The sequence below is a fragment of the Archocentrus centrarchus genome, chromosome 8, assembly GCF_007364275.1.
Source record: "Archocentrus centrarchus isolate MPI-CPG fArcCen1 chromosome 8, fArcCen1, whole genome shotgun sequence".
Taxonomy (NCBI): domain Eukaryota; kingdom Metazoa; phylum Chordata; class Actinopteri; order Cichliformes; family Cichlidae; genus Archocentrus; species Archocentrus centrarchus.
The window spans coordinates 12,269,055-12,296,603 of record NC_044353.1 but is presented as its reverse complement, the minus strand read 5'-3'; the positions used below and the strand labels follow the sequence as shown (position 1 = coordinate 12,296,603).

The window sequence follows — 27,549 nt, the reverse complement described above, 5'->3', positions numbered from 1 at the left end:
TTTGGTTTCAGTGAGTTTCCAGAGTGGATTTTCTTGTTTCAGTTTCGTTTTTATTTATTGTTTGAAAATGTTTAGTTTAGTTTCAGAGTTACTTACAGGACAGAGACAAGATTTAAGAAAGTACAGGTTTTACAATAAAAACACATAAATTCATGAAAGGAGTTGACTCACAGTCTTGCAGACATCCAGAGTCTCAATAAACATGCCCAAGCTGTAATAAAAATTTTAACAAACTAACAGATACTAAGACTAAGGATATCTCCTACATATTTCCTTAGATTTTAGTTAGTTTTACAAGTGTGTGGTTTTTTTTTTTCAAAAGTCTAGTTTTTGTTTTTATTTTAGTTAACTATAATAACCTTGGAAGGCAGCAGATTATATTTGATGGATATTATTCTAAATACATCACCCTGTTTAAATAAATATATATATATATATATATATATATATATATATATATATATATATATATATATATATATATATATATATATATATATATATATATATATATATATATATATATATATATATATATATATTCAACAGGGGAAGTCCAGGAAACTCGTCTACACACACATGTGGAATGAGGTTGATAATCACAAAATGGAAAATAAATCGCTGCTAACTGCGACAATGAGTCAAGTAATATAGAGTGTAATATTAAAACTAAATTGAGTACAGTGGTGCAGCACAATAGCGAACAATCCATATTCGTGTTCACTCAAAAAATATGATCCTTCAGCAAATAAAGCCCCGCTTCTGAAAACAGGTTCCTGCCTGCTGTCAGTGAAAACCACGTGGTTTTTACAGTTTTATTGGCTGAATCATGTTGTATTTCTCCTACAGTATTTTGAACGGGCAGTTTTACTTCGTGAAAAAAAAAATCTGCTCAGAACAGCCCATTAAAAAGTTTTTTTTAATCACTTTACTGGATAAAACCTCTTAACACATGGTATTACCGCGTATTTACATAGTTTAGCACCATATTCAGCGTTTTCTCCCATTCAAATCAATGTCACGGCATGTGCTGCCATTAAATGAATCCCATTCATGTAATAATTATTCTTATAGCACTTATATTTCCTTTCTCACTGCGCACACGCCCGGGTCTGTGTGATTTTTTTTAGCGTGGATGGAGGAGCTGGCCCGGGGATGGGCCCGTGTTTGGATCTCCATGCGGATGTGACATTTCAGAGAAAAGCGCGACCGCCATTTTGAGATTTACCTCAGACATCACAAACCAAACGGGAGGAGCGGTGTTGAGGGAGCCGCACAGCTCAGGCTATCGTTGTATGACCGGGCACATTCTTCACGAGAAGCGAGGGGGGAATAGGTAGAAATGCGACGAGCTGCTGCAGCGTTTTGTCGTTTGTCGTGTTAGGGCGGTTTGGAGGATTTTGGTTTATGTCGGGCCGCGCCAACTCCTGTCTCCGTGAACTTCCAAATTAACGTGAACATAAGTGCTATTCCGTATTGGGAAGCTGGTTTGAATGGATAGCTTTTTCCTCCGCTCTCCCCCAGACGAGGGACAATCGGAGGAACGCACAGACTGGGGATATCGCAGGCAAAGTTGTTGAATGTGTGTATAGCAAATGAGCCTTTGTTTTCATTGTCGTACCTTTAATGCCATTTGGCTGCCTAGTGTCAGGTAGCTCAACGCTAGCTATAAACAGGGTATTTGTACCTGACGGTGCAAATCGTGTTGCGAGTTCTCTCATTGCCCCACATTTCCCGGGGTCGAGCCGGATTGATTTAGCTAATTTCAGCGGGCCTCCGATTTCGGAGTCCCCCCAGTTCCATCCATCGCAACCCCCGCCGTCACCCAGCGACTCGCACCCACCAAAGGCGCCGAGATTGGGCGAATAGCGAGCAAATACGTCCGCGTTTCTCTACCCGCTCCCCCGCCGACCTCCCCTCCTCACTCCCCGGCGCTGACAGCGGACAAGGCCGAGGTCGTAACAGAGCAGGCCCGGCCGCCGAGGCTCGACCTGTCCACCCCACCTCCGCATCTCACCACACCTCACCAGCAGTCCAGAACCCGGTTTCCCACCGAGCCGACCCTGGACAAGGTCGAGGGTAACAGAGAAAACAGGGAGCACCGTATCACAACTACAACAACAACACCGCCTGCCAACATGAACCACCATCACCACACGCAGCAGCAGCAGCAGCAACAGAAAGCCGGCGAGCAGCAGCTCAGTGAACCGGAGGACATGGAGATGGAAGGTAAGCAATGGCCCTGAGATAAGTGACCGGAGATATATATATATTTTCTTTATTTTTTAACATCTGCACGGCAAATGCATGGGGTTTTATCCTTGTAAACTGAGCCCAACATCACAGTAAACACGGAGGCCTGCAGCTAGCTGAGATAGCCGGTTGGATTTTTGCTGATTGTGCGTCCAATGCCGCATAACTTGGATGGAGCTGACCTCATTTTGCGTTACAAGCCAACCGAGCCCCTAACGCTCTTCGTATTGCTTGCAATTTTCAGCTGTTGGCAGATATATTCAGAATCGTTGGTATTCAGCCCTCCACATTGTCGCAGATTAGCCGCATAAATCATTCATTCCGATCGGCAACTGTATGTCCAAATAAACAGTTAATCGACTCGTTGCTGCGAGATTATTACCAAAGAAGTAGTCACAGAATTCCGGGCCCGCTGTTTGTTGATGGCCTAAATGTTTGTAAACAGTCTGCTTAGTCTTGCAATTAACACAGATCCACTGCTAAGGGAAATTAATCTCTCTCCTCCGACTTCGCTGGGTGAGCATTGGGATGATTTTGACAGCTTATCTCTACCTGTGTCCATCACCTGTCTCGCTATTAAAGCCGTAATATACGTATAAATTTTATTAATGATGATAAAAATAACGTTAAACTGTAGTCTGTTTGTAGCCATTAGAAAAATAACGTTGGGTCAGCCTCTATAAGAGTGTGTGTGTGTGTGTGTTAGCATCGTGTAATTGCTGGTACATTAAAATGCTGGTTTCTAAACGGCTAAAGAGATCGGTGACCGCGGGGAGATCGGTGACCTGCCCCCCCCTTTACATTTTGACAAGTTAACACATTGTTGCAGAGTATCTACTTTATTAACTTACATACTGCTCGTTAGGCTTGTAAAAACACGATGAAAGCTGCTAGCGGACCAGCTAATATTAAGCTAGTCAATTAGCTCCAAGGCACACCCCGTTACGTTCTCTCTCCAGCTAGCATGCTAGCTAGCTAGCTGGCTACCACGGGGGGGTGTGTGGCGTTCCAAAATGGTGGCTTGTATTTTGCATCGTTAAGATTTTGGCTGTTGCTCGAGAGTCGGGCCTAGATTTTTTTTTTTTTTTTTTTTTTTTTTTGCTGCCTTTTATAGGTTGTCTCTAAATTATATGGCACTTTTATAATGTGGCAGCTCCGGGGAAAATGATTTCTCTAACAGTAATCCTAGTTTGATAGCCCAGCTAATGTTGGCTAATAAAGGCCTTGAGGTGAATATGCGGCTAGTGTTTGCTAAGGTGGCTAACGGCAACGCAGATGCGTCAATCCTGTGGTAGCTGAGACATTATACGTTTAGCCATTCCTGCAGAAATTATGACAATGTGAAATGCCAAACGTACATCATTCTGTTATATGTTCATTTATATATTGATGTTTGGTGCGTTGTGTGAAACGTGGGGACGAGTAACGATAGTCGCCGCTGCGGTAAGCCAGGCCCGCACAGAGGCAGCGCGGGGATTTGCTGCTTCATTGTATGGAAGACCAAAAGGCATGGAGCTCGCCATTTTTAATGATCTGTTTTTGTGTGTGTGTTTGCGTGTGTGGTGTTGTTGTTGGTTCAGTTTGGAGTCCGGTCGAGTCATTTAAGCAGTCTGCACACACAACATCCGCACTACCAGTATTTTTTATTAAGTTTACACTGATGCCAAATTAGAGCTAAGTAGAGGCTATTGGGCACCTTCACTGCGTCATTTAGTCCTTTTAATGTAACTGTTTTCACACGTTTTTCTTGTTATTTGGTGGCACACATTATACAAATGACCGTAAGCAGTTATAAACATATTGTGCATTAAATAAACAAATTGCATTGTTTAATGATTCATTTTAATAGTTATCACAAGTAGCAGGTGCATTTACCGGACCTCCTCCCCCTTTATTCGGTGGTTCACCTTTCTTAAGTTATCCCTCAGTGCAGTGAAGCCTTACAAGGACATCGAAGACAAGTTGGCATAACAAACTGCTCACTTTTTCTGATTTCGCATAACAGCAGCAGCACACACTGCATTTCCGTTATGGTATGAGGCACCACGCAGTTGCAGTGGAGTCCCACCATCACTCATTTGGCATAGCTAAGTCATTTTGTCTTTTTTTTTTTTTTGCCCCCACATTGTAAATGGAGTGCTGGGCTATTCCTGTCACATGGTCAGGTTAGCTTTTATATTGTGCTCTTTAAAAATTAATATTAAGCAAGCTTGATGTATTTATATTATTAAAAAAAAATACTCAGAAATACGTGACCAAGGGGTACAGTTGGTGTGGCACCATAGGCGTGGCATTGTTTATGGGCATTTAGGGTCAGTTTCTGAAAGTAGAGGAACACAGCTTAGTGTGGTCTGATGCACCAAACTGTGCTGTAGCCTCCCAGTGCCAAGTCACTGTAACAAGATCAACAGTTCTGTTATAACCTTGTTGGTGTGGGTTAACCACACATCTGGAGTGTGTTTTCCATTTGCTCAGCATAAAGTTCATATTTCATAGAACATTTAGTTTGATGTTTGAAAAACTTTTATTTGCTACTTTTAGAGGCTTTGGGCTTCATAAGATTAGGAAAGATTAGGATATTTTCCAGCCTTTTCACATGAGGGTTACTGCAGCTATAGGGAGGATTCAGCTAAATCACACTGGTTCATGTTTGGAAATGTATTCCTAAATGATAAATCATTCTGTATATAGTTTAAGGAAGTTAAGTAAGCTGCAGTCTTACTATGGGATTTTTTCCTATAAGAAAAACTATACTGGTTCTTACTGTTGCAGCTTTTGGTGACAGAGCCATTAATAAGTACATTTCAGGATAGATTGACAGAGTGGGCGGGACAAAAGGTTGTCATCGAGGTGAGTGACAGACCCCAATAGCATGGTGTAATCTGCTTGGGTAAATGAGGTCAGCCTCCTCGAGGATTCGGTCAACAGTGTTACCTGTAGACTGACACAGAGGAGTGACACACACAACTTTGTGTAAGAGATGATGTGACAAAGCAACATATTTTGGGACATCACAGGATCCAGGCAGATTTCACTCACTCCTTGAAGTCGACTCAGTGCTCCCCTGATTCCGTCATCAGCGTGTTTTGGTAAATTAGACTGTGCATCGAGCTGCCGAGCTGGGATAATTATGGTCCCCGGTACGCGTGTGTTTTGTCTGAATGATGACTTACTGCTTAATCCTGCATTGTATCCATAATTACCCAGCCTACTGTTGGTGTTGCAGGGTCTTTGTTGTGCTCGTACACACACACACACATGCTCTCGCTTTCTGTTGCCCTCACTCTCTCATATACAGACTGAGAAAGCAACTTTACCATCCTGTGTCAGCAGGGTTTTCCCATTTTAAAGTGTAGAAAATGCTAAAGAAGGATCCCCCGCAAATGTTTCATAATTTTTGTAACCCAAATCTGAAACTAAAATGGCATGACTGGAAGAATAAAAAGAAGTTTAAGTTGTGGTGCTTTGTATATTCACATTGTCTAGATTTTCTATGCTGGATTAAAATAAATATATAAAATCACTTATGATTTAAAAATCCTAGCAGGAATTTTGATCCCGTGTTCCTGACCTGTTGAAATCTGATAGTTAGAAATGCATAGAAACTGTCTGTGCAGGAATGCAATATCCATGCAGCCTTATTATATTGTTTATCTCTCTCTTTATAGCTGGGGACACAGATGATCCTCCAAGAATCCCTGCCAACCCGGTGATCAATGGTAATGTGGCTATGGCAGACGGACACAACAATACAGAGGAGGACATGGAGGATGGTGAGCGTTATGTGCACCTATGCAAATACTTTAGTTTGTTTGAAACTTTTACAATAGAAGAAACTGGAAGTGTGGTTGTCATTACAAATAAAGTTATTGGCAAATTGTCAATAGGAAAGAATGAAGAGTGACTGTTTATTATTCACTGGCAGTGCATAAATTCAGGGTATTTTCTCTAACCTAATTTAGTTGTAATGTCTCTCATTTCTGGCAGTGTTCAGAAGTTGTTTGAAATAACTAACTTGTAATTAGGCCATTTATACTCTGTAGTGTGAGTTAAACATTTTACGAGGTTAATAAAAATCAAATGGTGCCGCAGCGTTGTGCTGCACCATTGTTACATCATAGCGGGCAGTTTAAGGCTAACCCTGCTCGGATGCAGTAACTGTCCACTGCCAAAATATTTGGGGTGGAACCTACTCTAGAATTTCTGTTGTAGGATTGTAGTTGTCATAATAAAGGCAATTATTTGGATCACTGGGCAAATAAAGCACGAGTATTATATTAAATTAAAAGTTCTTTAAAGTCAGTAAGTCAGAGCGACCCTATTATGCATAGACACTCAACAAATCTGCTCATTCCCCTCCACACGCGTCTCCCTCCTGACTTTTCACAGACACTAGTTGGCGGTCAGAGGCGACCTTCCGGTTCGTGGTGGAACGCTTCAGCCGCCTGAGCGAGTCGGTGCTCAGCCCGTCCTGCTTTGTCCGGAATCTTCCCTGGAAGATAATGGTGATGCCGCGCTTCTATCCTGACCGACCACACCAGAAGAGCGTGGGCTTCTTCCTGCAGTGTAACGCAGAGTCAGATTCCACGTATGTGTCTTTTGAGGGATTTGGGATGCGGGATGTTTGGTATATTCTGCGATTGTCAATAATTTCAGCTGACTTTACGCTGTCTCGCAAATTTTGCCACTTTAAAAAAATGCTTCTAGGTTTTTCTGTAAGGTGGGGTTAGCGGTGCCGTGAACAGTCACTGTCAGTTGAGCTGCGTTAGTTTGATGCAAATGTTTTGTCCACTGCACTGCTTGGAGGCGTGAAGTAGTTTACCTGAGCCCCGAATGAAGATCTGCCAAAGCTGCAATAAAAACTCTTAAAAGTGGGTGTGTGTGATATCTCATACTCTGTGATATGCTGAGTGAATGAAGCCAAAGTGAACCTTTAGTGTGTAGCCAGGAGACTGGCGCAGACTGGTTATGGTCGCCTCTGGTACCTGGCAGGACCACAGCAGCGCAGTGTTGTTATGCCGTTCTGTGAGGCTGCAGTGGAAATGCTTTTTTTATTGCTGTTGTGCAAAATGCTGCTGCTACTAGGAAAATATTTATGTTAAGTCTGAACACAGTCAAGTTTGGAGAGTTAGCTTGTGTAATTAGTTTAAAACAGGATTTATCTTTTTTAATTTAGTGAAAGGTAAAGAGGGGCAATCCTGTTGGTTTGTTTTTGTGCACCTCGACTTCATATCAGACAGTCAAAGCTTTTTCTGAGAGTCTGATTAGTTTTTCGGCAGTATCTTCCCCTTTTCCGCTCTGCTGTAGAGCTGACTAGCAAAGCACAGGTATTTTATTTTTTAAGTTAACTACAGATCTATGCACTTTCTTTAAAAAAAACAAACGCTTCCTTCACTCCTGTCCTTTACAGAAGGATACGTGCCAGAGCAGCAGAGCAGTCTGCTCTTTGAAGGATTACACCTGTGCCATCTTATTTTTTTTATTTTTATTTTTATTTTTTTTTTACATTAGTTGACATTGGTGCTGTCAAAAATGTCCAAAACATTCCCTCCAAAAAACAAAAACCTGCATGTGTTTGCTCCATTTGAATATGTGCCATATGTCCACAAGAGCACAAACATGAGGGAAAAACATAACTGTTTTCATAGGTACATTAATTTAAAGAGGGTTTTGTTAGATTGCTGGAAGTGCAAATTGGTCTCTCCGATTGTGGCAAGCTAAAGCCTTCACCACGTTGTGTTTCTCTCTGTATGTGAAACAGTAAGCTCTCAAACCTGCACAGCTCTGCTGCTCCAACATTACAACCCAGTCCTCCGTTATTGCGGTTGGGTAGTGCTGCATTAAGGGGGTCGCAGCCGCTGGGGTTTAACCACTTTTCTGGTGGAAAACCAGCTTTGTATTTTTTGCTGCTCTCGAGACAAACAGCTGCCACTTCCCACAGTGAAATATCACTTTGATTTAGTTTACAATTAAACTGCATAGTTTAGTTTAGAAAATGTGTTGTCAGCCTCATTTCCCTTGTTGTTTTTTTAAAATACCCAAGCATGTTTGGATTTGTATTTTGTCTTCATAATATAGTTTTGGTGTGTAAACTGAATGCTGTTGGACTTCACACATATAGGTGTCAGGCTTACAGATTGATTACAGAGGATTGCTGTTCAGTTTGTGATGCAACTTTAAAGGATGCATAGCTGAGCTGTTAATGATTTGGGTCCGTTTTGGTTCATGAGGTGGAAGGAAGTAAAATTAGCATCTGATGCTTTATGTTTCCATCCCAATACTGTTCTGTTTTTTTCAGTAACTGAACTGGAATAGCGTTACCAGTTTATAATTTTGCACAGGTTGTTGGTGCCGTGCGTCATTCTGTCCTATATTTAATGTTATTTATCAACATAGCTTCCACAGTCTTCTAAATGTGCTCGTTTCAATAAATAGAAAATTTTGGGGCAGTGTCACCAAAATGCACTGCTGATGATTCTCATTAGCTACATACACTGTTCAAAGCAGAACTGTTGTTCATCAGAAAATAATAAAACCTTGAAACGGTTTGACAGTATTGTCGTTGGTGTTTCAGGTCATGGTCTTGCCACGCACAGGCCATGCTGAAGATCATCAACCACAAAGATGACGAGAAGTCATTCAGCCGCAGGATCAGTCACCTGTTCTTCCACAAAGAGAATGATTGGGGTTTCTCTAACTTCATGTCCTGGAGTGTAAGTACACAAACCATTCAAGAATTAATGTATGAGTGTTATGAATAATATAGGTTGATTAATTAATATGAATATTTTTCTCATAGTAGAACAGAAGTAATTAAAGTAACGTAGGAATGTTTTTGCTGAGAGTGTTGGTAGGATTTTTTTTTTTTTTTTTTAAGTACTTTGTTTGGATCTGGGTGTATACTTTTGTGACAAAAGTAACTGTTCTCAAAGAGATTAACTGTTTTGGTACTGATGTATTTCAGGATGTGACTGATCCAGAGAGGGGCTTCATCGATGATGACAAAGTTACATTTGAAGTCTTCGTCCAGGCAGATGCCCCACACGGAGTGGCGTATGTTGTTTCCTGTTTGAGCAGTTTTTCTGCACTAGTTCCCATGTCTATTTTCTCTGTTCTGTTCCAGTTTTCTGATTTATAACTAACTGAAGTTTTTCACTCTGTAACCAGCTGGGATTCAAAGAAACACACAGGCTATGTTGGACTGAAGAACCAAGGAGCAACCTGCTACATGAATAGCCTGCTACAGACGCTCTTCTTCACCAACCAGCTACGACGGGTAAGAATTTGTATTTGTCTGGCTTCAAATGACCAGATTTGACTGGATTTGATTACTTAAATACTTATTTAAAAAAAAAAATCAACCTGATATCTCAGCATCACTTTTTTTACCCCAGTTGTCAACATTAAGGTCATAAAACTCTACATTTTCATCAAGATAAGAATAACAAGGCTGTAACATGACATGCCATACACAAAGTCATCATAATAGTTTACTGGCCTGCCTTTTATTTATTTTTTTTATGTTTCAGTGATGTTGAAATGTGAGCTCTTAATTGTTGATATAGTAGATATACATTTCAGGTGCATGGCTCAATGAGTGGATCTTGCATATTGGCTTTCTTGTTTATTTCCCTCAAATTCGAAATATTTCCAAACGACACTCCTGCTGTTTTCTTTAGCCAACAAAGTCAGTTGGTAGGCTTTGCACTTGCCAATTTCCTACTGCCAAGAAAATGCTACTGACCCAGGGCGAATGAGATGAGTAAAGGGAAGAAGACAGCTCTGAGAGTGAGAATAGGCTGGGCTATGTGGGCACTGTGGTGTGTGTCAACACACTGTCAGAGAGAAGCGAGTTAGAAAGTGCTGCTGGTATCAGTATTAAAACTGGGGATAATGAGGATGTAAACAGTTTAAAATATTCAGAATCTGTGTATTGAAAATGTATGTTTTTGTTTTAGCTGCTGCTTTGTTTTGTTGCTCCCATACTGGCCCTTTAATTTAGTAATTAAAGTGCTGTTTTTTTAAAAATTATTTATTATTATTTCCAGTAGCAGGTCTGGAGTTTAAATATAGCAAATGTTTTTACAAAATGGTGAAAAAAATAGTCCAATCAGTATAAGAGTATTACCTTATAAGAGTTGTAATCCTGGGGTGAATCCTCATCCTTCCCAGGCGGTCTACATGATGCCCACAGAAGGAGATGACTCCTCCAAGAGCGTCCCGCTGGCACTGCAGAGGGTTTTCTATGAGCTGCAACACAGTGACAAACCAGTTGGCACCAAGAAGCTCACAAAGTCCTTTGGGTAAGACTATTTTTTTTTCCTTCACTGGTATAAAAGTAACTCTGGTTTCTGTATTTTCATTGCTTAGATCATTGAAATATGGGAATGTAAGTGAAGCTATTACATCCTTGGATACTTAATTTGTGGGCCAACCATGTAACACATTTATTTAATCAGAATTTCACAAGCTACTTGCAAAGTACCTTGAAGTTCGATTGTGTTGCAGTTAAATGATCTAACTGGATTGCTCTGTGTGTTTATGTGCAGGTGGGAAACATTAGATAGCTTCATGCAACATGATGTACAGGAGCTGTGCAGAGTGGTGAGTTTCTTATACAAGCTTAAAAGCGTGTGGATGCACGGTGAATAACTGCTGACTATAATTATTGTGTACATGTTTGTTACAGCTCCTGGACAACGTGGAGAACAAAATGAAAGGCACTTGTGTTGAGGGAACAATCCCCAAGCTCTTCAGAGGAAAGATGGTGGTATGTCATCTCTCTTTCTCCATCGCGTCCTCCTCTTAGTTGATGTGCCCTGTTAGTTATAGTCATATTTTGTATCTGTTGTAAAAAATTAAATTCAGTTATTGTTCTTTTTAGGGAACTTTATACTGTTTATTTTTCTCCGTAAAGTCTCCGCAGCATGTCTCACACAGTCGGTTCTGTAAACACAGTGACATGATGTAGGCTAACATAGCACAGGATGTAGCCTGGAATAATGCCAGTTTAAGAATAGAAGGAGGTTAAATCAAGATGTGCCCTTATGAGAAATCATATTTATGACTTGCCTCTTGTATCATATAATCTTACTGTGTGTGTGTGTGTGTGTTGCTCTGCAGTCATATATCCAGTGTAAGCATGTGGACTACAGGTCTGAGCGGATAGAGGACTACTATGACATCCAGCTTAGCATAAAAGGAAAGAAGAATAGTGAGTAACATCAATGCAGTATTTCACTGAACAGTGGTCCATTTGTCCTGCATCGTGATTTTTAACGCATATAAAAAGTGAAGTAAAATGAATCCACGTTCAGGCTCGAGTTGTTTTCTTTATTAAAGCAGCGATTTTCTAAATGTCATATTTGCTTCTTTCCAGTTTTCGAGTCATTCAAAGATTACGTGGCAACTGAACAGTTAGATGGAGACAATAAATATGACGCAGGGGAACATGGGCTTCAGGTGAAGTATTTATATAATTTGTTGGCTCTTGTTTAGTTTTTACGCTGTTGGTATTTAGGCAAATTAAAATTAAACATTTTAGTCTAATCTGTTATTATAAAATAAAGCAGGGCTCTGCAGGCGACTCAGTTTTGGAGCGCGCAGTGCTCCAAAACTGAACAGCACTTAACACTGTCAGTAGTGCAAAAAATTTGATGGGTTCAAATAACAAGTTCAGATAGATGGGGGGGCTTTCTTTCTTTCTGTTCTGATTTTCTTTTCTTTTCTTTTCTCATTCAGTTTTTTTTTTTTCTCTCCAAGTTCTAATATGTGTAGCTCTAAAATGATATCTGAGGCGTGTTACCTGCCTTGTTTTGACATGGTTTAAATGAGTGGCCTGAATCTGAAAGTGTTCATAATGGGAGAATTAATGTCAAAGGGATGCCCTTACCAGATGCTTGACATGTTTTTGTTTGCATTGCAGGAAGCAGAAAAGGGAGTGAAGTTCCTTACCTTCCCTCCAATCCTCCATCTGCAGCTGATGAGGTTCATGTATGATCCACAGACTGACCAAAATATCAAGATCAATGACAGGTAAAAAGGCTTCACTCACTGATGCTTTTTTTTTTTTTTTTTAATTGAGGTTACGTGGGAATTACTTTCCAACACCTACCCTGTTTAAAGTATATCATTTTTTGTCACACCGAGCAGCAGTAACTGTGCTGCTCGGGTGTCTGCTCCATCGTTACATAGGTTAAAGGAGGAATGTCATTTGAGCTTCCACAATGTGAAAAGCTTGCCCTGACCTCCCTTATTCAGTGAGAAAGGAACTGAGATTGTTTTCTGTGCTATCATTCTGTGTAAGACTAATGGTGTTAAAAATAAAACCCAGCAGAAATAGCGTGACACTTTTAGCACACACTACCATTTAGAAAAGCTAACTTTCCTCTGTGCCATTTTGATGAGCTCTGACTCATCCTTGTGATGGTGCTATGGGCACCTGGCATCCTGAGGGCTTTGTGTATGAACACACAGACACACATGTGGGTGTAGAATGACAATTATTTTGAATATGCTCAAGTTTACACTTGATTTCTTACATTTTTATGCTACTTATTGCCTGATATTTGACTCTTTTGTATTCAATACTTTTTTCCTTTACATGATTTTTTTTCATATCTTTTATTTCTACCTTCCCATATTCTTTTTTTATGCTGCTGCTTACTTTTCAATTTACCTCCCTTCCACTTTCTTCTGGAAACTTTCCCTCCTTCCCTTTCTTTACCTTTTCACACCCCCATCACCCCATCCCCATCTCGTTGTCTCCACTGCCTCTCCTTCCTACTCTTCTCAATAGGTTTGAGTTTCCAGATCAGTTACCTCTGGATGAGTTCCTTCAGAAGCCAGACTCCAAGGACCCAGCTAACTACATCCTTCATGCAGTGCTAGTCCACAGCGGGGACAACCATGGCGGTCACTACGTCGTCTATCTTAACCCTAAAGGAGACGGCAAAGTGAGTGTCAAGGACCCAATAGTGAGAACAAATTTTTTTTTATGCACCTTTCACCAAAAAATATTGTGTGTGATTTGGGATTCATGCTTGTTGGGGTTTGTGTTCTAATAGATGTAAAATTATTAAAAAATAAGTTTGTTTTTAAAGTTGCATTAACTGTTGAAATATTCATTTTATCATTACAAAATTTATCATTTGTTATGGAAGGACTTCAGAACTATATTTCTAATAATTACTAATTACCAAAAAAACCCCAAACAAAAACAGTAAATATTATAGTATCAGGATCTCTTAGCACATCTTAAGTCTTGGCCTTAAATGTAGATTTAAATTATCAGTATTCAGAAAGTACCAGTGTTTATCAGTTACAAGCAGCTATCTCACTGCAGCTGCATGTATCAAGATTCAAAAGTCTAGAGTCAAAACGAGTGCCTGCCAGATCTTCAGTGATTATTATTCTAAATGTGCAAAGATGTTCAAAAGCCTGCTGAGCTACCCACTCAGAGTCATGGCAAATGCTTTATAGCTGGAAAATACACAGCTTCCTGATAGGTGAGATGATATTACCTAATGTCAAAAAAGGGATGTTTCAGAATTGGTGGTCACTTAGATACAGTATGCAGTAGAGTAAATACTGTCAGAAAAGATGGATCACTGTCAGGAGTCTGCTGTTAACATGTGTGACATGCTTTCAGCTGCTGAGTTCAGACTATGTGCTGTATCAAAAAAAAGTAATCCACTCCTACTTATCAAATAGATCCCTCTGATACGCACACATTAGTGTAATGTTATTTTAAATTGGATACATTCTGCATTTGGGGCTATTTGACAGCATTTCAAGAAGACTGGACAAAAATAGTTGTCTTAAGTGCTCTCTGGCATTTTTTCTTTTATTTCCACCTCTATCCTTGGCGTTTGCCCCCATTCCTGCCTCTGTTCCTCATTCTTGTCTGGCTTCCTCATCTCTGGCTGTGACCCCATCCTGCAATCACCATCTGTCTCCGTCTATCATTCTATCTCTCTCTGCAGTGGTGCAAGTTTGATGATGATGTAGTGTCACGGTGCACCAAGGAGGAGGCCATAGAACACAACTATGGCGGACATGACGATGACCTCTCCGTCCGCCACTGCACCAACGCGTACATGTTGGTCTACATCCGTGAGTCCAAGCTCAGTAAGTAACACCCCCCATTCTTCTGCCTTCTTTTAAAAAAAAAAAAAAAAAGGACTGAGAAACTGTCCCAGCAACACATAAAGGGTTCTTCTCAGCTGCACCAGCAGATGAGCCTTAATAAAATTCAGTTTTCATGTAGCAGTGACTTTACTAAATAAAAATGTTATTTCACTAAGCTCTGCTTGGCATATGGTTCTCACTTCCACTGTTTTACTCTACCTAGGTGAGGTGCTCCAGCCGATGACTGACGTGGACATCCCCCAGCAGCTGGTGGAGCGTCTGCAGGAGGAGAAGAGGGTGGAGGCGCAGAAGAGGAAGGAACGCCAAGAGGCTCACCTCTACATGCAGGTCCAGGTAGGGAATAACAAAGGCTATTTAAGTGCGCTCTGGTGCTTTGATACTTTGTGATCAAAATACTTGGGCGCCTGAATAATTTAGTATATAGTACATGAGAAACCTACAGTGCAGTAGTGTACAATAGAAGTTCAATAAAAAATGAAGCTTCCCTGTGTTTGCAGTAGGTTACAGTTCAAGTAGCACTTTTGTCAAAACACCACAACTAGCATGTTAAGCGTTCATGCTGTAATATGAATGAAATGGTGTTTATTGGTTAAAGTGTGCAAGGGTGCAAGACTTCAAATGGTACTTGTTGCCTTTTACACAATAACACACATGGATTATCATGTCCTTTTTTAATGTGAAGATGCCATCAAGCTTTAAGGGGAAGCTGTTCAAAGTAAACAGTTTTCTTTCTTTAATGTGAAATCCATCATACAATTGAACACAGATCAGATATGTTTCATAGTTGGATGCGAGTTAAATTACAATACGTGTATGAGAAAGAACAGTTTTACCTTTTTAAAAAGAGTAGAAGAGATTTAAAATTTTATGTTGGTACTAAATTTTATGTTGGTACTTTACAGAAAGAAGAAAGCTTCTTCTTTCTGTAAAACATAGTATGCGGCTGTTTTATTGGACTCTGCAGCCTATAAGCATCAGACAGAACTGCAGGTGCTCTCACTCCAATTTGCCAAATCACTGTGTGGTTGAGATGGGGAGAAAGAGCAGTGAGTAATAATGAGGAAATGGCTTGTTAAATGATAAAGGTTTACCCTTTTCGGCATTGACTTTGTTACTTGTTCGAGTATTAAGGCAGCACAAAGGCTAATTATGCTCATTACTTTTCTCTGAAGAGGTGATAAGCGTAACATTTAAAGGCTATAATGAGGCTGTGTGAAACTTTGCTCTGCGCTTTGCCTGTAAGCCATCAGAACTGACACTTCATTCAAAGTCTTTACAGTGGAGCACTCTTCCAAACAGAAAGCTCTACATAATGATGATTTTGTGTGTGTGTGTGTGTGTGTGTGTGTGTGTGTGTGTGTGTGTGTGTGTGTGTGTGTGTGTGTGTGTGACAAGCACATTGCTTAGACAAAAGCTGAAAAGATTTTTATATCCATGTAGCTACTGACTGCTGCAGTGAAATTTCGCAACCAGTGTTGATACAAAGAATGGAGCTCTTGCTTTGTCTAGATACAGAGATAACCTGGGTGGAGGCATAAGTGTTTACTGCATTATCTTTTCTCTTGAAGCTTTTTGTTCTCTACTTCTTATGCTTTGGTTCTTTGTCCAGTTTTAATGAGGTTGTTCGTCTTCCTTCTCTGGGCAGATGGTGACCGAGGACCAGTTTTGCGGACATCAGGGCAATGACATGTATGACGAGGAGAAAGTGAAGTACACAGTCTTCAAGGTGCTGAAGAGCTCCACGCTGCAAGAGTTTGTCCAGAACCTCTCTCAGACCATGGTGAGGGAACTGTGGACCGTGGGCTTTTGATGTTGAGAGATATTTGTATGAAATTGCTAAATTGATTTTTTTTTTTTAGAAGAAATGTAACCATTTAGATTCATTGTGCAGAGTTGTTGGTTTCAAGATGGATGAAATATTTGCTCGTTAAACTTGTCATTCATCAGAGAAACTCCCATTAGGTGGATGTTAATATTTGTAAAAGGAAACCATCTTTATGTGCAAACTATCTCGAATCCCTGCTCTGAATGCAGTCTGGAAGAGAAGTCTTGTTTGCCTGTGTAATCTGGACAGTCAACAGTGTGGAGCACACATGTGCGCACATTTACTTAAATTCTGGCTGATCAAAGACAAGTTGAAGTGTTTTTCTGTAGTGGCTTGCAAGTTGGGATAATAAGTAAATAACATTTTGAAATTTCAGTTTTGAATGGTGTTGCTTGATGTCTTTTCTCATCCTGTTGCTGCTTTCCTGCTTTTATACACGAATTAAACTCATGTGTTGGTGTGCTGCAGGGTTTCCCACAGGACCAGATGAGGCTGTGGCCCATGCAGGCTCGTAGCAACGGAACCAAGCGACCTGCCATGCTCGATTACGAGGCGGATTGTAACAAGTCGGTAGGTGCTTAAAGTTTGCTGATTTTGTCCCACAAAAAAAACATTATTTTGGGACAAAATCCGTCTCGAAGGAAAAGTTTCTATATACAGTGATCCCTCACCTATACCAGGGGTTACGTTCCAGAGACTCCCGCGATAGGTGAAAATCCACAAAGTAGCGGCTTTATATTTATTTTATTATTTATATATTTTAAGGCTTTATAAACCTTTCCTACTCTCGTACTATAAATTGAATGATTAAGATGATGAATTATGTAGCTGTGCCGTACTGAAAGCGATGACTATGAGTAAATGTACAGTGCTGCACAGCCAAGAAGAGCATCAGCGCTCTTCTGAAGGCACCACTTCATCAGGTGGTGCCTAACTTTTATTTTTGCTAATGCCGTATATGTAACTGATCTCTAAATCTGTGTGATGAACATAATTATGGGGAGTTATATACTGCAAAATCCTGCAATATATCGCAAACTCCACAGTACAGAATTAGATTTATTTATTTTTTTTTAAATCCACAATACAGGGAAGTCGCAATAAGTGAACCATGATATCGCAAGGGATGACTGTATGCAACACCTTTGTGTCACTTTAATTCTTGGGCCCACCCGTGTGTGTGTGTGTGTGAGTAAATACAAACACCAAGCTGTATAAATGTGTTCCACTCTGAAAAATGGCAGTGTCACTTAAAAGTATCATAAGTAACATTTTTTTTCTATATTTGGACATCTTTGTGTTTCAGATGATTGACTTGAGTGACAACGAGAATCCCTGGACAATATTTTTGGAGACTGTAGATCCAGAGATGGCAGCCAGTGGAGCTACGTTACCCAAGTTTGACAAAGACCGTAAGTTGTGTTGATACAGTGCAGTTTGAATACTAGTCATGATGCCTCACTGCTCACGGTTACTAGCCTGAAATGTGTTACTGATCAGATTGAATGTCGATGGTTCTGTTCTGATTTATTGTGATTAGTACCCGTGTTTATGTACATTTTTATGCTGTAGCTCTCTGCTGCCACTCGGGGGCAGTGTCAAATATGTGAAACGACTGCTGTCGGTGGTCCTTTTGGTTTGCCCCTGTTGTGAAAACAACAGATTTCATATTGGAACTAAATGAAACTGAAGGTTAAAATATTTAAACTGCAAATCCTTCAGCCAGTCAGCATATGACTGGTTAGTTGGACTGCACTCTCTCCTTACCCTTTGCATTTCAGTTCGCTCAATCCTTCCCTCGTAAAGGTGGAGATCTATGCCAACAGACACAAATGCAGAACCATAAGGGGAGTTTTAGGATTTGTTTAATGTTGTGGTGTGTTAAGTGTTTCAGTTGAACAATGCTTGTGCAAATTTAAGCTTTTTCTTGGATGTGCTGTCTTTGCGAGGCCTTTTTTTTTTTTTAAACTGTTCCTCCTCTTCTTTTGGGAGACGTATTGGTGCACTGCTGATTTCACCTCTTTTTTTGATTCTAGATGATGTCATGTTGTTCTTGAAGATGTATGACCCCAAAACCAGAAGCTTAAATTATTGTGGACATATCTACACACCTATATCCTGCAAAATAAGTAAGTCTGAGTCTGTAATAACCTCAGTAGAGTGGCATTAGTTGCAGTGTATGAGTTCTCAGTCTGCAGCGAATGGAAAGATTTTCAGATTTCGCTCTCCTTCTTTTCTCCCTCTAACCAGGAGACCTGCTGCCAGTCATGTGTGAGAGAGCAGGGTTTCAGCAGGAAACTAGCCTTATCCTCTATGAGGTGATCTATTTCTGTGACACTCACTTGCTGGCACACTCCTGTCTGTTTCTCACTTGCTCCCTTGCACTCTCACATTCTCAGGCTCCTCTATCTGGCACAGAAGCTATGTGTCAAACTCTCATGTGCGCACTTTCACACTGTCATATGTAGGTCTCGGTGTTAATATATCCTCCACAAAAATAAATACACCCTTGTACTTACCGGACCTCTTCAGTTTGACTACAATCTCCTTAATGCTTGGTGTGTTACAGGAAGTAAAGCCCAATCTAACAGAGCGGATACAGGACTATGATGTCTCTCTGGACAAGGCCCTGGATGAGCTCATGGACGGGGACATCATTGTCTTCCAGAAGTAAGCTTTTATGCTTGTGCTTTGAGAAATCTGAGCAAACTCAGAGTATTTGATATTGTTGGTGGCCCCAGCAATTAAATAATATTGTGTCAAAGTTGATGTGCGTCGCAGTCCTGGGAGGTGTTTTGTTTGGCAATTAATACGCCTCAGCTTTTAGTCGCCTATCAGTGACGTTGCCAGAGTGTAAGAACTTCCCCGGTTTGACATGCATTGAGTTGCCCTGATCTTAAATGTTCTCAGTTTTACATATAGTCAGATCTCATGACCCTCTACAACTGGCGGAAGATGTTGGTCTTGGTTAGAAATTGTTACCAAAGTGTTTGGTTTAAATATTATTTCTGTTCACCTCAGTGCTTGTTTTGTACCTGCTGCTTAATTCGTCTCTCCCAGCCTGCAGCAGCCTACTTCTTGTCCTGCTCTTTCTGTCCTTCATCTCCCCCTTCATCACTCCTACTTCCACTTGCTTCTGTCACATCCACCTCTGTTTCTTCTCATTTTTTTTCCCCCCTGCCTTGTCCTGTCAATGCAATGCATCCTGTTCCTCAAACTATATTTCTAACCTTCCTCTATCCCTACAGGGACGACCCAGAGAACGACAGCAGTGAGCTGCCTACGGCCAAGGACTACTTCCGGGATCTCTACCACCGGGTGGATGTCATTTTCTGTGACAAGACCATCCACAACGACCCCGGTTTTGTGGTCACGCTCTCTAACCGCATGAACTATTTTCAGGTAAGATCAGTTGCAATCCTTTGGATGAATATTGATTGATTTTTAATACGGATGTGAAGCTATTGAGTTATTATGCAAAGAAAGTGGGATTTTGTTGCTACTGTTGCTGCCCCACCCCCCAGCATTTCATTTGACTGACAGGTGAGATCTGACAGGCCTGTCATGTAATGTTTGTTTTTGTGTGTTTGTCAGGTGGCTAAGACTGTAGCGCAGAGGTTGAACACAGATCCCATGCTACTGCAGTTCTTCAAGTCACAGGGGTAGGAGGCTTGTCTCATCCACACACACAAAGTGCATTCTTTGTAAATGTAGTAACACTAATAGTAATCGTCTTTTTCAGCCAATGCGCTCACCATAAGTCGAAGAAGGGTCAAAATATGACTTTTATAATCAGTTTTTTAAAATTTTTTTTTTTGTGCCAAACATATTTATTCTTCCAAGATAAGCTCTATAGAGTCTCTATAAGCTTTTCTTGTTAATGTTTGTGTTTTTGTTTTGTTTGTTTGTTTGTTTTATTTTATTTATTTGTGTACATATACATTTAATTACAGTTGACAGGCTGAGGAGAAAAATAAGAAAAAAAAGGAGAGAGAAAGGGGAGAAAACAGAAAAAGAGGACAGAGCACAGCAGTTGAGGCGCTTTGAAAACAGCACTGAACATGAAGTGAAATACAAGGGAGAGAACTTTAGTACTTGCTTTGCACATAACTGAGTAATTATGCTTTTGCTGTAACATAATTATTCCTTTTTTAAATCTTAAGAATCAGCTGCATTTTTGTGGGGTTTTTTTCTCTGACTGACTTGATTATACTAAACAAGGCTTTTCCTGCATAGAGGGAGAGGTTTTAGCAGAGCTGTAACAAAATGTTTTTGACCAATGTTTTGTTACTTGGTATTTTATTTACTGAAACATACTACAGTGTTTTATTTTATTTTTTTTTAAATCAAATGGTCAGAAATAACAGAAATAGATTTGGGCCAAATAACTGACTCATCACTTTCACTGTACGTAGATCAATCTTGCTTACGTGCGTAGTCATCTCCCAAAGGCCCGATTGGAAAAATTCTGCTGAAGATGGCTTGCAGTTTAATGAATAATACAGTGTTTGTTTCAAGGCTGTTTTTTTTTTTTTTTTTTTTTTTTTTCTTCTCCTTTTCTTAAATAATTCAAAATGCTGTCATCCCGTTTGACATGTAGAAAGGAATGTGTAGAGAACATTTGAAAAGTGTTGTGACTCAAAGCTTGTCGGGTTTGCCTTTGATTTGATTACTTGCAGTTGTCAGTAGAAATGTTGCATAACCTGTCCCCCCTCCACCTGTCTTCTGTTGTTTTCCTCCTACTCTTCCCTCTCCCTCTGTCCCTCTTTTTCCTCTGTCGCTCTGCTGTTTGCCTCTATCCCTGCTCCTTCACTTCTTTTCCACCGATTTTCTTTCTTGTGTCCTTCCACCCTTTTTCCCTCCCCTTTGTCGTCCTCCCCCCCTGCCTGGTGGTGTGGTGGCCAGGTACAGGGACGGTCCAGGGAATCCTCTCAGACACAACTATGAGGGAACGCTGAGGGACCTGCTGCAATTCTTCAAACCTCGGCAGCCCAAGAAACTCTACTATCAGCAGGTAGGACTGGTTTACCAACTTTTGCTGTGTCAGGATTTCAAATTTGTCTTTGTTCTCTCTGTCTAGCAAAATATCTGCAATTTGCCCCAAAAGGGAGCAAAATGTTGTTTTTCTCCTTGTAATTTTTTCCCACTTGTTCAGTCTGTTATTCTTAAATGTCTTTATTCTTGTTGTGGAGTGAAAACAAACTTTTGTATCATATTATTGAATGTCATCTGATAAAACTGAGGTTTAGCACACAGATGATTGAGAAAACTTGCCTTAGAAAGCAAAAGCAAAGTTTAAATGATCACAATAAATGTAAACATGTATAATGTCATCAATGGCTATATCTTAACAGGCCCCGACAGGATTAATATTTTCAAAGCACTAACTATTTTTCCCTCTCTCTCTGTTATGTGTGCACAGTTAAAGATGAAGATAACAGACTTTGAAAACAGGAGGAGTTTTAAATCCATATGGCTCAACAGCCAGTTCAGAGAGGAGGTAAGACCCCTTTTTTAAAGTTTAGCATAAGGAAACATGTTTATGTAGGCATGAAACAATGTATATTTTCTGTGTTGCAGGAGATTACTCTTTACCCTGACAAGCATGGCTGTGTGCGGGACCTTTTGGAAGAATGTAAAAAGGCTGTGGAGCTGTCTGAAAACGGCTCTGAGAAGCTCAGGTATCCACAATACTGTAGCATCTGTGTTTGGTTTGCTTGCTTTCCTCTCAGTGGTTACGATCAGAACTTTCTGACAGCTCCTTCAGCTGCCCTGCCTTGTGGCAAGTTTGAATATGATAAACTGAGTTAAAATGGAGGAAAAAAGCAACCTGAAAGAACAGACACCCCTAAAATATGATCAGTTTTATGTTTTTGTAAGACATTTCTGATCAGTTTTTTTTGTACGTTATCTTCGGCACTGAGGGAATCACTAGAAACTGAGTGCTTGTTGTTGGGGAGTGTTTGCAGTCACTTACTCTTCTTAGTTTTCCACTCAACTTGGTCCAGGTAGTATATTAGATTTTAACTGTGTGCAAAGATGTGTGCGTCGTCTTATTAAAATACTTCCCTAGTACTTAAAAGCAGCAACCACAGCCTTCACAGCCCCATTTCATTTTGTAAACCTGCTCTGTGACAGGGCTGACATTTTTTATGTCTTCCTTCCTTTATTTTTGTTGAATAATTGTCATGTTATCCCGGGTGTAATGTGATTTTTATGGTGTGAAAATCAGATTTTGCTGCATTTGAAAAGCTCCCGCAGAGTATTAATGCCTCCTCTCGTGTTCTCGCTGTGCAGGCTGTTAGAGATAGTAAGCTATAAAATCATCGGAGTTCACCAGGAGGACGAGCTGCTAGAATGTTTATCTCCTGCTGCCAGCCGCACCTTCAGAATAGAGGTGAGTGTTTATGTGAGGCGTTCCCTGTGCGAGGCGTTTCACCGTTTCTTTTATTTTTAGCCATTATTACTTCCACTTAACAAGCCATCAGCCGGACGCTGTATTTATGTCCTTGCAACCAGTTTGCAGCAGAAGTATTACTACTTCATAGTATTCTTGTTAAAGGTTAAATACCAAGCTTCTGGCTCAAAGTTTTCCCTGTATGATACAAATTTGGACCACCAGATGTCAGTAAAAACCCAGTTTTGTTGAAATTCATAGCAGAGGCTTGACTTGGAGCTTATTTTTATCTTTTAGTAATTGACTTGACGTCATCGCTCTTCTCTCACTTGGCTCTTGTAGGAGATTCCTTTGGACCAGGTGGACTTGGACAAGGACACTGAAATGCTAATCCCTGTTGCTCACTTCCATAAGGAGGTCTTTGGCACCTTTGGGATTCCCTTCTTGCTCAAGATTAGACAGGTGCGTGTTTTTGTTTACATGTATGTAAATGTATAGTAGTGGTGGTTGTTTTTGTTTTGATTTGATTTGATTTTTTTACCTTGAGTCACATTTATCTGTTTTCCCCCTGCGCAGGGTGAGTCATTTCGGGAGGTGATGAGGAGAATCCAGACCATGCTGGACATCCAGGAGAAAGAATTTGAGAAGGTATAGCATCATGCCGTGTTTCTTCTTAAAAGCAGTGTTATCCTGATGCTTAAATAAAGTGTTAACATAGTGGTGGCTAACCAATAGATGTTTGTCTCTCTGTGTGTATGTTCTCAGTTCAAGTTTGCAATTGTGATGATGGGTCGGCATCAGTACATCAATGAGGACGAGTATGAGGTCAACCTGAAGGACTTTGAACCACAGCCAGGTATTTACTGTCTGTGGTGCTGCTGGGAGTGCCATCAGTGTAACTGGTGTTGTTACTGATACTGTACTGATTGAATGACACAGGCTAGAACCGGACACAAAAATAAAACAGGAGCATGCAACTGCATCACAAGGACAGATTTCTCAGCTCGAGCACAGTGCCTCGTCATCCTGCAGTTCAGTGCCATATTCATGCACAAATACATTCATTATTTGTTTATACACTAGTCTGCCTTTAATTACCCTCACTAGCCACTTTATTTAATACACCTTGCTAGTGCTCTTTTGGACCCCCTTTTGTCTTCAGAGCTGCCTTAATTCTTAATGGCATGGATTCAGCAAAGTGTTGGAAATATTTCTGAGATTTGGGTCCATATTGACATGATGGCACCACACAGTCACTGCAGATTTGTTGGCTGCACATCCATGATGTGAGTCTCCAGTTCCACGACATCCCAAAGGTCCTCTTTTAGATTGAGATCTGGTGACTGGAGGTAATTTAAGTACAGAAAACTCATTGTCATGTACAAGAAACCAGTTTGAGATGATCTGACCTTTGTGACATGGAATGCTATCCTGCTGGAAGCAGCCATCAGAAGATGGATACACTGTGATCATAAAGGGATGAAATGGTCAGCAACCCTAGAGATGTTTGTGGGGGGAAATTTTACCTTGCCACTTTGAGTCACAAGTCAGCTTTCTTCCCCGTTGTGATGCTCAGTTTGAACTTCAGCAAGTTGCGTTGACAATGTCTACATGCCTAAATGTGTTGAGTTGCTGTCATGAGATTGGCTGATTAGATATTTGTGTTAACGAGCAGTTGGACAGGTGTACCTAACAAAGTGGCAGGTGTGTGATTTCTGGTATTAGCCACACTGCGTCTCTATAGTCTTTGCATCCACAATCCTGTGTCACGTTTCTAGTATTTAACTAGAAACAACCAAACACTTGAAAAATGGAAGACGATGTGTTAGTGGGCCAGTGACGTTGTGATTTATAAATACTTCTGAGCTCTACAGTGTTTACCATAAGTTGACACGGGTTGTCACAACTGTGGAAAAGGATTATAGTGATTGATTGATTGATTTATGGCTCTACGCCATTGTGTTACCATTACCATGTTGCTAGAATGCTCTGATTCAACATGTGCCACAAAAACGGCTCCACCCTGTTGGGGCATAAACACAGGACCACTGCGGCTTCTTGTAGTTCTGACCCTGGGACTGTTGGGTCTTGTGTTGATGGGCTTGTTCCAGTGCGTCCACCGATGTTGGATCAGATTGGAATGTGGGGAGTTTGAAGGCAGGTCAATACCTTTGGCTCTTTGTCATGCTGCCTGAGCCCGTTGTCAGTAGAGCGTGGTAGGGCGGGTCATTCAGCTGGTGGAGGCTGCTGCTGTTAGGTTGATGCGCTTGGTCTGCAGTGGTCTTTGATTATATGGAACGTTACAAATGTTTCCCAGCAGAAAATGCTACTGGATGTTAAATGTAAGTTCAGCTATCAGTAATCTTAATGTTGTCTGATGTGTGTAGCCCAACTCAGTTATCAGAGTCAGTAAAGCTGGTGTTTTAGGTGCGAACTTTTAAGCTTTTTGCACTTTCTTAATACTGCCCAGTATGGTAGCAACACTGGAGAGATGAATGTTGATGTCAAGCAGGTTGAGAGACAGAAATACTCCCACTTTTCCTGTTCATGTAGGTGCTGTCACTCCTCCTAATGACCTTTGTGTCTCCTTGGCAGGTAACATGTCCCACCCGCGCCCCTGGCTCGGGTTGGATCATTTCAACAAAGCTCCAAAGAGAGGTCGCTACACCTACCTGGAGAAAGCAATCAAGATCCACAACTAAAGCAGCCCGCCTACCCCCCTCTCTCTTTGTCCTCCTCATCCTGTCCTGCGCCACCTTCCTCCCTACCTACTTTAACAAACCATAACCACAGACTGTAACCAACCGTGTGTGTGTTTGTGTGAGAGAGAAAGACTGAGCGTGTGCTTGTGTGTGTGTGTGTGTATGTATGTGTGTGTGTGTGTGTGCGCGTGTGTGTTCATCACTTTTAACACCCCGCCTGGACACCTCTAAAGCTCTACACCGGCTATGTCTTCAGTGATTGGGATCTTGCTGCAGCTGGATTATTCTTCAACCACAAAATAAACTGCACCAACCACTGACTGTTTATTTTGTTGTACATTTTCTTTCTTTCTTTGTTTTCTTAAATCGTCTCCCTCTATGTTTGAGGCTGTTCGGTTATCTTTTTTTTTTTTTTTTTTCCTGGCTTATCTGCCTGTTGACTGCTTTTTGTTGTCTGTTCCAAAATGGGAGAAATGAGATTGGATTTTATGGTTTAAAAAAAAGTGAAGACGACAGGAACTGGGATACAGTATACCGCCCTCATTGACAGCTTTGTTTTTCCTTCAGATGTTTGAGGGGGTGTTTTTAAATAAAGTTGTTTAGAGAGGCCTGATACTGCTGTGTGCAGAGGTTAATGGAAGTGTTGTTTGGGGGGGACTAAGTCACAACATGAGGGAGACTGCAGACGGTCATTTTAAAGAAGCTGTTTTGCCAGCGTAGCTGCAGCCTGGCATCCACCATGAAATTCACTAGTTTCCCTGATGAGGTTCTTTGTTTTTTGCTCCCATCCCTATAGAGCAAAAAAAAAAAAAACAAAAAAAAAAAACAGTGTTTCCAAGTTTACACACAGTTCTTTTTCCACTTAGATGGTGGGGAGGAAATAATTTTTTTTTTTTTTTGTCTCTTTCTGCAGACCTTGTATTATAAAATGAATTAAAAAAATCTGCAAAACAGCATCTGTTTAAAATAAATGGGGAAAAATAAGATTTGTCTGTATTTCCTCTTGAACGTTGGAAATTAAGTTTCTCAGGCTTGGCAAAAGTACTTTTTGATTGTGAGGTGCTTGGTGACATTCATGCACACAGACACACACACACACACACACATTACCCCCTTGATGACTTTCTCTTGGTTTTCTGGGGTTGTTGCTAATGGTTTGTCCCATCCTCTCAGTCATTCCTCTTGTAAGACACACACACACACACACACACACAAGCTGCAACTTCTTTCCCATTTGTTTTTTCTTGATTGAATCTGTCGCCCCCACGTGGTTGGGAGCAGTAACTGCGCTGTGCTTGGTAGGGAGCTGCAGACACTTAGAGCCCCACTGGTTTGAGGATTGTGTAGAGACAAAACCAGCATTGTAAGAAACACTTTAAGCCCTTTTCTTTGGTTTCTTTTTTCTTTTAAAGCACAGATGGAATGCACCCCAAATAGCGCATAGCTGGCTCTGTACAGACAACATTTAAGAATTGTATATTTAAAAATATGAACGTGTAAAAAGTATGAGAAACACACGCCTTTGTTGTTGGGTACAGATGGAGCCAGGTGTTCATATTTCTTGTGTGTAGGTTTTTTTTTTTTTTTGTTTTTTTTTTGCGTTCCTGATGTACCATTGAGTTCTTTTTTCTGTTACATTTGGATTGTTTTTCTTTTAAAAACTAACTGCATTGGTTTGTCTCGTTAAGAAGTGCAGTACAAAGATGACCTGCAGAATCACACCTTAATTTGACCTTTTCCACTTTAAAATCCTCAGTGTAGCAGCAGTGTACGACAACTATTCCTGTATATTGCCTTTTTGCTGGAAAATGTATGTTGAATAAAAATTTTCTATAAAAACAAATGCCCACCTCTGCTGCTCATCCATGCAACTGTGTGTGACTGTTATGAAACACTGATACAGAAATGAATAGTGTTTCATTCATAACAGTCACTCGTGTTCTATAAAAGTGTTAAAACATTTTGGTTTTTCACAAGGGTTACTATACATGCTGGATTATTTCTGGGGCAGCCACAAAAAAAAACAAAAACTTTTTCACAAATACTCATAACCAAGAAATACATTGGATAATTGTCCAGTGTTCCTTTAAATAAAAGTTCATTTTGCTTTTTGGTAATGTCGTTTGAACCAAACTGAACATGGAGAACAGAGGAGACATTGAAGAAAACCACTGCCAGGCATCGCCAAGGTAGAACCTTCAAGGCCATCTGCAAACAGCTGG

At 40.5% G+C, this 27,549-nt stretch overlaps 1 protein-coding gene across 6 annotated transcripts; it reads left to right on the top strand.

Moving 5' to 3' along the window:
* The first annotated feature begins 1,775 nt into the window (after positions 1-1,775).
* usp7 (ubiquitin specific peptidase 7 (herpes virus-associated)) lies at positions 1,776-27,170 on the top strand. Of its 6 annotated transcripts, none has more exons than XM_030735082.1 (31): positions 1,776-2,229; positions 5,922-6,026; positions 6,643-6,841; positions 8,828-8,966; positions 9,218-9,306; positions 9,421-9,529; positions 10,426-10,556; positions 10,803-10,857; positions 10,943-11,023; positions 11,377-11,467; positions 11,633-11,715; positions 12,179-12,288; positions 13,052-13,229; positions 14,238-14,382; positions 14,606-14,736; positions 16,049-16,183; positions 16,697-16,798; positions 17,535-17,640; positions 18,265-18,357; positions 18,479-18,546; positions 18,798-18,898; positions 19,477-19,630; positions 19,823-19,890; positions 21,134-21,242; positions 21,651-21,728; positions 21,809-21,909; positions 22,526-22,625; positions 22,968-23,087; positions 23,202-23,273; positions 23,391-23,481; positions 25,221-27,170. In XM_030735082.1, the coding sequence occupies exons 1-31, from the start codon at positions 2,139-2,141 to the stop codon at positions 25,325-25,327; spliced, it is 3,342 nt and encodes a 1,113-aa protein (XP_030590942.1). In that variant the 5' UTR covers positions 1,776-2,138; the 3' UTR covers positions 25,328-27,170. The 6 variants fall into 6 exon arrangements, with proteins under 6 accessions (XP_030590942.1, XP_030590941.1, XP_030590940.1 ...); XM_030735081.1 differs by having other exon boundaries at positions 1,994-2,229; positions 13,052-13,208; XM_030735080.1 differs by having other exon boundaries at positions 1,994-2,229; positions 21,140-21,242.
* Positions 27,171-27,549: the final 379 nt, after the last annotated feature.